The sequence below is a fragment of the Amphimedon queenslandica genome, unplaced genomic scaffold (genome assembly GCF_000090795.2).
Source record: "Amphimedon queenslandica unplaced genomic scaffold, v1.1 AMPQUscaffold_13260, whole genome shotgun sequence".
In the NCBI taxonomy this organism is placed as follows: Eukaryota; Metazoa; Porifera; class Demospongiae; order Haplosclerida; family Niphatidae; genus Amphimedon; species Amphimedon queenslandica.
Window position 1 is genome coordinate 68,072 of NW_003546504.1, and position 12,681 is coordinate 80,752.

The 12,681-nt window shown below is 35.8% G+C and overlaps 3 protein-coding genes across 4 annotated transcripts; 2 read left to right on the forward strand and 1 right to left on the reverse strand.

The window, feature by feature from the left end:
• The first annotated feature begins 89 nt into the window (after positions 1–89).
• Positions 90–6,391, forward strand: LOC100634404 (junctophilin-3-like). 2 transcript variants are annotated; one of them, XM_019999517.1, is made up of 5 exons: positions 90–390; positions 1,952–2,105; positions 3,401–4,651; positions 5,117–5,268; positions 6,128–6,391. In XM_019999517.1, the coding sequence occupies exons 1-5, from the start codon at positions 139–141 to the stop codon at positions 6,275–6,277; spliced, it is 1,959 nt and encodes a 652-aa protein (XP_019855076.1). In that variant the 5' UTR covers positions 90–138; the 3' UTR covers positions 6,278–6,391. The 2 variants fall into 2 exon arrangements, with proteins under 2 accessions (XP_019855076.1, XP_019855077.1); XM_019999518.1 differs by having other exon boundaries at positions 3,401–4,645.
• Positions 6,326–7,969, reverse strand: LOC100633646 (gamma-interferon-inducible lysosomal thiol reductase-like). The gene is made up of 4 exons (XM_003388356.3): positions 7,783–7,969; positions 7,508–7,650; positions 6,627–6,849; positions 6,326–6,569 (listed from the first exon to the last, which is right to left on the reverse strand). The coding sequence occupies exons 1-4, from the start codon at positions 7,939–7,941 to the stop codon at positions 6,477–6,479; spliced, it is 618 nt and encodes a 205-aa protein (XP_003388404.1). The 5' UTR covers positions 7,942–7,969; the 3' UTR covers positions 6,326–6,476.
• Positions 7,970–8,039: 70 nt separating this feature from the next.
• On the forward strand, positions 8,040–12,201 carry LOC100634531 (phosphoenolpyruvate carboxykinase, cytosolic [GTP]). The gene is made up of 5 exons (XM_019999519.1): positions 8,040–8,170; positions 8,215–8,439; positions 8,498–8,682; positions 9,115–9,506; positions 10,921–12,201. The coding sequence occupies exons 1-5, from the start codon at positions 8,136–8,138 to the stop codon at positions 12,016–12,018; spliced, it is 1,935 nt and encodes a 644-aa protein (XP_019855078.1). The 5' UTR covers positions 8,040–8,135; the 3' UTR covers positions 12,019–12,201.
• The last annotated feature ends 480 nt before the right edge of the window (positions 12,202–12,681 follow it).

Below are 12,681 nucleotides of genomic sequence, written 5' to 3' on the forward strand. Positions count from 1 at the left end.
AGAACTACTAAGAGATCCTATGAATTTTACCTTAGTCTGTTGTGTAAAGGCGTGGTTAGCACGTGATTTATTATGATTATGTGTAATTAGCCAGTTGTCCTCGCCTCCTCTTCGACCTTTTAGTTCATTATTTGAAGAATGAGCGAGGAGGAAGATAAGAGGCCTACTCGTGGCCTCTTTGATTTCTCAGATGGAGGACGTTATCAAGGAGAGTGGTTCTGTGGTGGGGCTCATGGTTATGGCGTCTGTAGCTTGCCTGGTGATGGTGGTTCCTCGTTTGAAGGCTATTGGGAAGAAGGGAGCCAAAAGAGTGGTGTATTTACTTGGTCCAGTGGGCATAAGTACATAGGAACATGGCAAGATGGCATGAGGCATGGACTGGGAAAAGAGGTGAGTAGAGTTGATACATGTACTATACATGTACATGTTCTTGTTTGTAACTAACAATCTGTATCGGTTCCTGTGGGCTTATCGTCGGGTCATGCTTGTGTAGGGATGTATGGGACAGGTAATTTGAATTTGACTACCAATGTGTCATTACATACAGCAAAGGTCTTAGCACTGTTGGTATCTTGGTCGATAGTATTTGGCTGTACATCACAATCTGTGAATTTTTGTGCCCATAAGTAAAATAATTAGGCAGTGACTACAGAACCGTAAATGGTTTCCGTTGCGAAGTGCTTAAAGAGCCGGCATCCCGTTTTTCTCCGTAAAATAACCTTGTGCGCATGTGCATTGATGCAAATTGGAACTTAGTTTTTATCATGGATTCCTGAACTAGAGGACGCTCTAGAATAATTAAAAAAAAACTAAACCATAAACCCGACCTTGGGGACTCCTAACATAACTATGGGACTCCTAAAGTGACTAAGGACGCTCTAAAAAAAAACCGCCACCCTAACCCCTAAACCCTAAAAACAATAGCTAACTAGGGGACTCCTAACATAACTAGGGGACATGCTAACTAGGGGACTCCTAAACTAGTGGAAAAGGTAAAAATGAAATTGTATATAAGTAGATAAATGAGATTCGAACCAGCACCGCCCTACGTCCAAATGCAGCATTCAGCTCCCTGTAGCTTGCCCGCTGTGCCACCACGATCCCACTGCCAAAATCCACCTTGTTGTCATAATTATACTGATTGCTCCTATATAGGAGGCCAGGCCCCTTACCGGCTCTATAAGCCGTTGTTAAAGGAAACCGTTTACGGCGCAGGAGGCACTGCCAAATAATTATTATATCCATACTGTATGCATGTACATGTATGTGGTGGTTTTAGTGGTAGTTAATTTTCCTTATTTTTCAATTTTTTGTGCTCACCATAAATCCAAAAAGTTTAAACCACATTCTATTGTCACAAATGATCCCTTTTCATTGTTTTAAGTGCTTGAAAATTTTGACGTGTGTGGTATAGTGCTTTCCAAAACTGTTTCTTCAGGATTTCAATCTATTGAGTTAAATATTGAGAAATTGGCACATCTACAAGTACATATGTGTATTACTATATTTTTACTTTGTAAAGATACATGTACATGTGCATTGCAGTTTTGCCTTGCCCTTTATGGGTAATTGTTTGTAATTCTTGTTCTAGACTTTAGTAGACTACCAGGCTACAAGTCTTGTTAAAATAGTAGTACAAGCAGTTAATCTACAAGTTATATCTACTCTAAGCAAGGCTTTCCTTATAATAGTAAATATTTTGAGGTGGAAACTGCATGAGATAAAAAGAAGCGTCTGAAATATATTGTTACCTTAGGTATGAGTTTCAAGCAATACTACATTTCTCATGCTTTCTGATATTATGTACTATGTACATTTTATGAGTACAATTCACATGTACATGTACATTGTATTCTTGTCCACTTATTAGGTGCTTGTTTGATTTTGTAGGCATGATTGACATTACATGTTAGTATAGAGTTATTTTGAATTGTTTATTTTTTCTCTTTAGCTTCGACCAGATGGCACAGAATATCTAGGTGACTTTAGTTCTAATGTACGTGGTCCAAATGGTGTTCTTAAATTGTCAAATGGTGCTTTATATCAAGGCACTTGGTCTGATGGACTACAGGATGGGATTGGTGTAGAGATTTATGCTGATAAAGGTAGTTTATGTTAATGGACTCTAATACATACACAATGTATTCTTGTCATTATTATGTGGCACTGTGTCATAATGTATCTGGTAATTGTCCAACTTGTACAGGTTCGTGTGTGATACACTGGTTGTTTTTGTAACTACATGTACATGTACATATAATTGTGACTTTAATTGACAAGAGGCACCATGGACTACTGAATTCATCATTATAATGAAAATAAATCAAGTTTTATATTTTCTTCGAAAAGCATTGTTTGCAAAGTTTGTTTTTCAATGGAGCACAGGAAGTTAAATTTTTCCGCTATTAAAACAAATTTTATTATCCACCATAAGGTACCTTTTGTCAATTACTGTCACAATTATTAAAGAATGTATCTTACATGTACTGTATTTCCTTGAGTAAAATCTTTATTCTGCATTCCATATGGGGAGGCTACTATTTTAAGGCACACATTATTTGAGAGAGCGATTGATGCTAATGTGATTGGAAGAATTACATGTGTATGCCTCTGCTTTTAATAGAGCTAAGCGTAGCTCACAAGTCTCAGTAACATTATGCATTTGTGGATCTACAGTTACATGTGCAGTGTACATTATGTTATTTTCATAGTACATACATGTACATGTAACTGCATCTACATGTACATGTATGATATTATACCGTATGGCTAGAAAATTTCGAGGGCATAAATTTTCGTGTTTTAGTGAAAAGCTCTTAATTCTTTAATTTTGAGGGAGTTAAATTTCACGTTTTTGCACGTGCACTTGCATTAAGTCATTGATTTTCACATGCTGCGCATGCGCAGTGAGCATTTCCATGGTATTAATTTTTGTGGTTAAGAAGTTACCCACAAAATCCGCAAAATTAAATACCCCACGGAATTTTTTAGCCATACAGTAAATAATCATTCTTTCTGATTAATGACATCATTGTTGATGCAGGATGGATATTCTGTACTCTACATAGTCCACTTTGTAGAGTGCAGTAAGTTCAGTAACTATATTTCCTATGAATGTACACATGCACTACTGCTTTAAATGAAGTGTGAGGCAAGAGTAGCTAGTAGCTGAAGGAGTCTTGTTATTTACAACGTAGTTTTGTTTTATTTAGACAGTTAATCATGACATTGTTTGAGTACAAGTTTATTCAGCGTATCATAAACTTAAACATTAGTTAAGAAGTGTACACACCCACACTATTAAGTGACTGTGCATATAGATGTACATTGTATGTAGCTAATCTTTTGTATTAATAATTTCTTCCCATACTTGTACACATTGTCTCATTCTTTCTCTTAGGTGTTTATAAAGGTCAGTATAAGAAGGGTCAGAGAAATGGTTATGGAACTCGTTCCTCATCAAATTATGAAGTTTATTCGAAATTGATGCAACCTAGAGAAAGTCAAACAACTGACATCATTGCATCATCAGTCGCTCCATCTTCCTCTCCAACAATTTCACATTCTTCGTCTTTCAGGGTCAGTAAAGGCAGTAATCCTACACAACTACAAACAGGTCCTTCTGTGTCATCATTGAAGTATGTTGCAGAGCCAACAACTGACTCAGACACTCAAATTTATGAGGGACAATGGGAAAAAGATAAAAGGGAAGGACACGGGATTCTTAAAATACCTGGACGCTACTCTTATCTAGGACAGTGGAAAAACAATGGTCGATCTGGTTATGGTGTTGTCCTTCATGAAAATGGTCGAAAAGATGAAGGTCTCTGGGAAGAAGGAAAACTGGTCCTTCCTCTTAAGAGAAAAAGGCTGTCCTATAAGCACCATCAGTTAGAAACAAAAGTTAAAGCAGCACATACAGCTGCACTTCAAGCTGCTGATGTTGCTCGCACTAAGTCAATCTTAGCTGAGAGTCGTTCCTTAGGTGTTGTCAAACGGTCTAATGCAGCATCAGTCAGTGCACAGAAAGCTGAAGAAGATGCAGCAAAAGCTAAAGAGGTCTCTCAATCACTGTCAGGTGACAGTGGAACTAAAGCAACAGGAAAGCTTCACTCCTCCTTCCCAACTCCAACTGATTTCAACCTGTCAAATAGAGATACATGTATTTCAACTCCAGCAGACAGTCTTCTCTCTGTGCCTGTTCTGTCATCTGCTTCAAGTTTTGAAGATATGGCTAGCCTTCAAGATCATGATGAAAATTTAAAACCAAATTTGTCATCATCTTCATGTTCAGGCTCAGATATTGAAGGAGAAGAAAAGGCTTCTATGTTTGACTGTGACACTGTGTCAGTTCAGAGTGATCCCTGTGGGGGCATTTCTATCAAGGTCAGTGAAGAAGAAGAAGAAGAATTTAAACCTGTTAGAGATCTTTCATCACGCAGTAAAAGAGCGTCGGTCCCTTCTTCTGCTAGAAGTAGACACAGCATTTCTTCTTATGATGCCAATAAGTCAAAGTCCAAATCGTTTTTTAAGCAGCATAGACTGCTAGAAGAGGATGAAGGTGAAGAAAGAGAAGGGGAAGAAGCACAAATGGAAACTGTTAGGAGAAGATTGAGTCACATGAATGCACCTAGAGTTGATCAAAGTACAGGTTAATAAAGAGAATGAATGACTAGAGCAATATTAAATTTATGAGCCTAGTGTACTCTTTTTTGCTTGTACTGTACATGTTATAAGTAAAATGTAGTTACAAATTTCAAATCGTTGATTTATTAGAGTTGTTTATTTTATATTTTGAATGGAGCCTGAGCATGGTCACCACTTGGTGTATTGGTTGTATGCATGTAGTTTTACCCGTAATATTGATAGTTGTCAAAAAAAATTGTCCTGCTTTGTTTTTAGAAAGGATTAAAGTAAAACACATGCATGTACAAAGTCAGGAGAGCATAAAGCAAACTTCAATTGTTTTGAAAGAAACTACTGTAGTATAATTTTAATTCAGATCTAATTATGTATGATTGCTTCTCAAAATTGTGTGTATTGACTATATCCCAACTCAATGCTCCATTTTATTTTTAATGACTTACATGTACCTGTACCATCATTTGTTTTATAGGTGAAGTGACTAATTTGACAGATACGGATGACGAAACCCATGAAACAGGCAGGTTTGGAAAACCTGATCATTTAAGTAGACAAGCAAGTCTTGCTGGATCATCTCAATTTCAACAGTCTCCCTTACAACAGTCACTGAACATGGATATGTTGGTAAGATAATTTGCTACCATTTTAAGTGCCAATGTAAAGATTTTGCTTGTCACACTTACATGTACATGTACATGTACATGTACATGTACATATGTGTACATGTACAAAGTCTTGCTTGCATAACATACATGTACATGTAGATATAAACTACTCTTTTTAAAGATGCATGTATATCTTATAGGTACATGTACTGCATTAGTTAGTACTGAGCCTGGAGTTACAATCAGTATCACACTTTCTGGATTATTCTCCAACTAGATTTATCTTTTTGTGCTGCCATTTAACAGTTATTAGTATATACTGACTTTAGCTGGGTATATGCTTGAATATTGGACTGCTGGGCATGAATAAAAATTAGTATAGGCCACTCAAAAGTAATTTTCCTTCTGCTACTGATGCAATGGTAGTTTTATATTATACAGTTGATACTTGTGATAATGAATATACATGAAATTAAGATTAATAATGAAATGGAAAAGTATAGATGGCCTATTAATTTTCATGTGCTTGTGATTTTATTTAATTATGGGGTTCTCACTTGGTCGATTTTAGTTGGCATAAAGTACACATAAGTACACAATAAAGTACACATGTACATAATTTTAACCATTTGTGCTGTGTGCCTACTCAAAGTGCATGACCATCTTTCACCCTTTGTTATAATATCACCTAAATCATTACTAGCAGAATTTGAAACATGATTAAGGTGTTTTGCTACATGCATGTAAATTGACCTACAATCGTAAGGGCTTTACCCAGTCAATTAATTTTTTTCAATTTTATGTTGAATTTTTCCAACATACAGTATTATTTACAATCACTTTAATTTGTAAACTAAATTTTATTTATTCTTTTTTAGACACAAATGGTGAACTGGAACAAGACTGTAGCTTACATCAATTTTATTCTCTTGATGTTTTTACTCCTTCTCATAGTTATACTTGTAGCTTTCTTAACAACTAACTTGTCCCAGAATAATCCTGCTTCTTTCATGAATCATATGGCATAATCTTTGTTTTGCTATAATGTAGAATTTGTTTCAGTTCTCAATCTCTTATTTGTAATTGTGATTACAGTATTTGTGAATTTAATAAAAATTTAATGTAAAATTTAGCAATAATAATATTTTTTCATTCAGCAAGCAGATACAACAATATTGACAGTTTTAGCAGCTAGCAAATACTTTCAAGGTAAATGCATGTATTGTGTTAAAGGCTTGAACAAGCATCTGGCTTGTTAGGACCAGTGTAAGCTTTGCAGATAACTGATATCAGAGCAAAACCTTCAGCTTGAGCATCATGCTACAAAGAGAAAGAAATAATTGATAGCAATCATTATTACCATTTGTACACGTGTACCTTGCCATTTACAGTAACCCATGGAGTGTATCGATGAGGTGGCTCAAGATTAGCAGTAGTATTATAAGCCATCATTTGTAACTGAGTACCTAGTGATCCATCAGTACAAGTCTTGATCTTATCCCAATCTAATCCTTGTTGCTTAGCACAATTAGAGCCTACTTCAAGATCCTGTTCCTGTCCTTCCTCATCCATGCAATGTATAAATGGCCAGAAGTCCTTCCTGCAAAAACACTGTAATTGAAATTCCACCCTTACTCATTAAAAAATTAATTCTGTTGGGCACACATATTATGTAATAATCATGACACTCGTAACACTAACCCAGTTTCTAAGGCAATAAAGGCTACCCTAACTTGCGATTGCCAGCTTTTTATTTTGATTTGGTGGATTTTGTTAGAGATATTGTTTCGTGCATGACTAATTAATTGCACGCATTACAACAGACAGATAAGTCATAAAAGGAGTATGTACATGTAGTCAATTACATGTAGCTGTCAACTTCTTTAGCTATATATATCAAGAGTAGATAATAATTAGAGGAGAGTGTCCTACTGTGCAATACCCCCTGCTTCATCACGGCGTAGAATTGAAGAGTCACATTCAGGATACTTTCAGTATTTTTGAGTAGTTATTCAAAAATAACTATCAATAACTACTCTAACCCAATGAAAATATGGAAATATCCTGAATGTGACTCTTCAATTCTATGCCGTGATGAAGCAGGGGGTATAGGCACAGTAGGACACTCTCCTCTAATTATTATCTACTCTTGATAATATGTAATTAAAATAATTAATTATGAGGTTACGTTATTCTATTGGCACTTTTTTGTTTATCTTTCATAATCCTAAGATACCTCTCTCACCATCCATCCATACCTATCTGGATAATAATGAAGGAGACAAGCATCAACCTTGTTAATAAGACACTCCATAGGACCATGTTGACATTTAAGAGTACCGTCAGACTGAAGCTTAGCATTACCACTAGGAACATATGTTAGAGTAAATATTGAGCCAACCTGAAACAAAAGAATAAAACCAATCACAGCTACAATAAAATACAGCAAAATATAGCAGCATGCACAATGCCCTTTTCATACTTATAGCCTAGCTACATGTACCCCATATTGAGACTATCAACCTCGGGCTACCTTGTCAATGGCAACATTCATTGGTCCCTTGGAAAATGCAAGGCAGTCAGGACAGAGGGACTCAGCGTAATAGTTGACAGCAACTAGGTCATCTGCAAATGCAGTGAATGTACACAAGGAGAGAGAAAAAGTTAGAAGACAAAGATTTAGATTAACCATTTTTTTGCTCTGTTGTACTACAAGCAATGAGTTGTGGGGGCGTTAACATAACCTTTCAGTCACGTGATCACGTGATAGTAACGCCCTCAAAACGCCTCCCTCTCTCGTGACTTGTGAATTTTTGACCTGACCTCAAGTCCTCATTCAACTTCATTGTAAAGAAAGGAAAGGTTGCTGGATGAAACCGTCGAAATATGTTGTACTATAGACATATTTTGCCGGCTTTGAGGTAAATTTCGGATTGTATAAGTTTATACAAATAGCTTCTTGTAGGTCCCCCTTAACTTTTAGAAATTGCCGGTTGTTGTCGTCGGTTTTCACTTCTCCACAGTTACAATCACTCGGGGAAGGCGTTAAGCAGTTTGTAAAGGATAATGTGGAACTGTGTCAACCAGACAGTATTCATGTTTGTGACGGCTCGAGAGATGAAAATCAGAAACTTTTACACAAGCTTCAGAAAGAAGGAAGACTAACAAAAGTGACGAAATATGACAACTGGTATGAACAATAACTAAAGAATGACTTGTAGTAATCATATTGTTCATCATATTGTTAGTTATTTAGCGAGAACAACAGTTGAGGATGTTGCTCGAGTTGAAGGCCAAACGTATATATGTTCTGAGAGAAAAGAAGACACTGTGCCTACCCCAAAGGAAGGTGTTGCACCAATACTTGGAAACTGGAGATCACCACAAATAATGGATAAGGAGTTGACAGAGAAATTCACAGGCTGTATGAAAGGTGAGATTAGTGCCTATCTTGTGTGGAAATACAATGTAGATGTGTTTGATTTGTCTAATTCTTTTTTATTCTGCAAATGTTTGCATACGTAACTACATGTACATGTCTGTTAAAACTTAGACACACAAGACAATGAGTTACTATTTGTTGAATAAGAAGAGTTGTCTGCAACATTTGCCAATTGTATACCCTTGTTACATCATGTAGAGTATCATTATTTTACATGTACATACTTTGTATTTATGCATTGTCAATTATTCACTCTTTCTGTTAACAGATGTGAATGTCAATTGTGTTTATACATGTAGTTGTTATTAATTTATTATTTACACTTAAGTCTTGAGGTTTCTGCATTTTGTCACTGATTTCACTAATAGTAGCTATTATATTTTATTTTTAGTGTTTTAATCTGCTTTCATTCTACTATCTTAGGTCGTACTATGTATGTAATACCATTTAGTATGGGACCTGTGGGCTCTCCACTTTCTAAATATGGTATTCAACTCACCGACTCAGAGTATGTTGTTGCTAGCATGAGAATAATGACAAGAATGGGTGGACCAGTACTTGATAAGATTGGTGATAATGGACAATTTGTAAAATGTCTGCACTCAGTTGGTTATCCTTTGCAGCCAGGAGATAAGGATCCTGTATGGCCTTGTAATCCAGCAAAAATTGCTGTAGCTCATTTTCCAGAGAGAAGTGAAATTAAATCGTTTGGAAGTGGATATGGTGGTAATTCACTGCTTGGAAAGAAGTGTTTCGCTCTTAGGATAGCTTCCATACTTGCAAGAAATGAAGGCTGGTTGGCAGAACACATGCTGGTGAGGATACATGTGTGTACTTTTATGTACATGTACACATGTACATGTATTCACACAATGACTATTGTTAGATTACTAAACCCAATAATACATGTATGGGACATGTACTACATGTACATACATGTATGCTAGACAATTGTATAGTGACAATTTTTAGTGTCACTAATGTACATGTACTTTTACATTTGTAACTTTATTATGTAGTCGAATTGCTGGAAGCACATACATGTACATGTACATGTAGTACATGTAGATATACTAGCTGTACATGCATGTGCATACAAATCTTGGTTTCTGATTCTTTTCCCTCCTCCTTAGTCAAGGATACCAGTTAATAATATAATTACATGTATAGCACATTTAATGATAAAGGTCAACTCAAGTCATGGCAAGATCATCACATTTTGCTAGCACATTCTTAAAATGTGTTATACTTGCTATCTCTGTCATAATTGTGACAATACATGTACTGTACATGCATGTAATTGTAGTTTATATTGAATAGGTAGTAGTAAGTGTAGTTGCAATGTTTGCCAACAGAAAGAGGATGATGTAGCATAATATTGACACTATAAATTTTTGTGGCATACATGAAAGGAATATGAGGAAGTACATGAAAGGATTATGACGTTATGCGTGTAAAATTATCGAAATTGTCATGGGGTGTCAAACAAATAATTATGTACGTGTAAGTTTCCGTTTAAAATTGCCATTGCCTTTTTGTTGAGCACAATTTTTTAATAAGAATGAGAAGAAAGAATTTTGAAAATAATTATGCTGTACAATGCACTGTACATACTGTAGATGTGCAATGAAAACAATACTAGAATGGAAAGATGAAGCCAAGCCTGATTTGCATTAAACAATACATGTACATGCATAATTATTATACGAATAAATTAATTGTTACTTTTTTACCCTTTGTTTTTAATTATAGTTTTAACCTTTTTAAAACTAATGTGGTGTTGTGTGAAAATCACCACTTTGCTTTTTTATTTCTCTAATACATTTGAAATTGTTCTGCCTATGGTGGTCGGGGGTGGTAGGGACAAACACCTCAACAAATGAACTAACTAGTTCATCACTTAAACCAACCGTGCAATTAATACTAATAATCATACATAAAGCATGATATTGTAGTCTACTAGTATGGTATACATAAATTTAAAAGGAACAGTATTAGCCTCCAACCACCTCTAATTTTATTCTAGGCAGAACTCTGAGCTGAGTTACTGTAATCACCTCAGTATTTCACTCTTGGTTTTACTGTAATAGTGTTGTTGACCAGATTGTTGAGCAGCTTTAAAAATTTGTTGAAAAAATCTAATTTTGACCAGAATCAGTTCAAAATTTTATTATTATAATGGCATTGCTGTAGCAACAGAATTTGAAAGTCACATGTCTATCTTTTTAGATTTTAGGTATTACTAATCCAGAAGGTCGAAAGAGATATATTGCTGCTGCTTTCCCCTCACAGTGTGGTAAAACAAACCTGGCTATGATCACACCTACACTCCCAGGCTGGAAGGCTGAATGCGTCGGTGATGATATTGCATGGATGAAGTTTGGAGATGATGGAACATTAAGAGCTATTAATCCAGAAGCAGGTTTTTTTGGAGTCGCTCCAGGTACTAATCAAAGTTCAAATCCAAATGCGATGGCATCAATTTTGAAAGACACTATATTTACTAATGTTGCAAGTACAAGTGACGGAGGCGTTTTCTGGGAAGGGCTAGAGAAAGAAATCTCTGAAGATGTTTCTATAACACAATGGCGAGGGTTACAGCAATGGGAAAAGCTTACGAAGAAAGAGAAGAGTGTAATCCCTGCCTCACATCCAAATGCTCGTTTCTGTTGCCCAGCTTCAAATTGTCCAATAATTGATGAAAATTGGGAAGACCCTAATGGAGTACCAATAGATGCCATCTTGTTTGGTGGACGGAGACCTAAAACCATCCCATTAGTATACGAAGCTAGGAACTGGGAACATGGCGTATTTATTGGAGCTAGCATGAGATCTGAAGCTACTTCGGCTGCTGAAAATATGGGAAAGAAAATACTTCATGACCCATTTGCAATGCGTCCATTCTTTGGTTATAGTTTCTCACAGTATATGGATCACTGGTTAAGTCTACAGGAAAGGAAGAATGTTACGTTACCGAAAATATTCCATGTAAATTGGTTTCGAAGAGATGCTGAAGGTGCGTTCCTTTGGCCTGGTTTTGGTGAGAATAGCCGGGTATTGGAATGGATATTCCGACGCTGCGACGGGGAAGACATCGCACAAGATTCTGTTCTTGGTCTGATTCCTAAGCCAAACACAATGAATCTGAAGGATCTTGTAGTGAGCCAAAAGAAGATGGAAGAATTGTTTCATACTCCTAAAAATGAACTTGAAGAAGAAGTGAGGGATATTGAAAAGTTTTTTGATGAACAGCTACCTGAACAAGTTCCTTTACCAGTCATGCAGCAGCTTCAGGCCCTCAAGTCAAAAATAGCTCAATCAAATTAGTGAGAGAGGAATTATAGTTATTATTTTTATCTGAACTTATCTATCTCTCTAGCAATTATAATAATTATCCTCAGAATTATTTTAAATTATTTCTTTGCCTTGTTCATTATAATTGTTTATTTATTTCTTGTTAGAAAATTACTATTTTGCCGTTAATATTAGAAGTTGGAATAGTTTAACTCATTATTTCTGAATGAAGTATCACAATTGATGCCAAGAAAAGGCTATTATTTTACTCATTTATACCAACCTTATCTATTCTTGTTAATACATACATGTACATCAATAAACATACTCAACTTTTAGACATTAGATCTGTGTGTGGCTGTGACTTCAAATACTGCTTAAGATACAGGATTATGTACATCGCAATGCATTGATGCCTGATAAAAAATATAGCACTGTCTCAATAGTGCTTATCATAGCACTTAAAAGTATTGCTTAGCAAAAATAACCGCTGGTGAGGCCAATAATCTCACGGTGTATATATCATCTATGATTATACAGACTTTGTATGCTTTTTTAAACGTTCATGCCTTCATAATGCTACATACCACCTAGTCCATTTTGGAATTCATGACACATCATTTTGCTATACAACTACATACTGAACATGTTGCTTACTTAGCCTCTAACATACATGTTATAATAATTATTGTGATG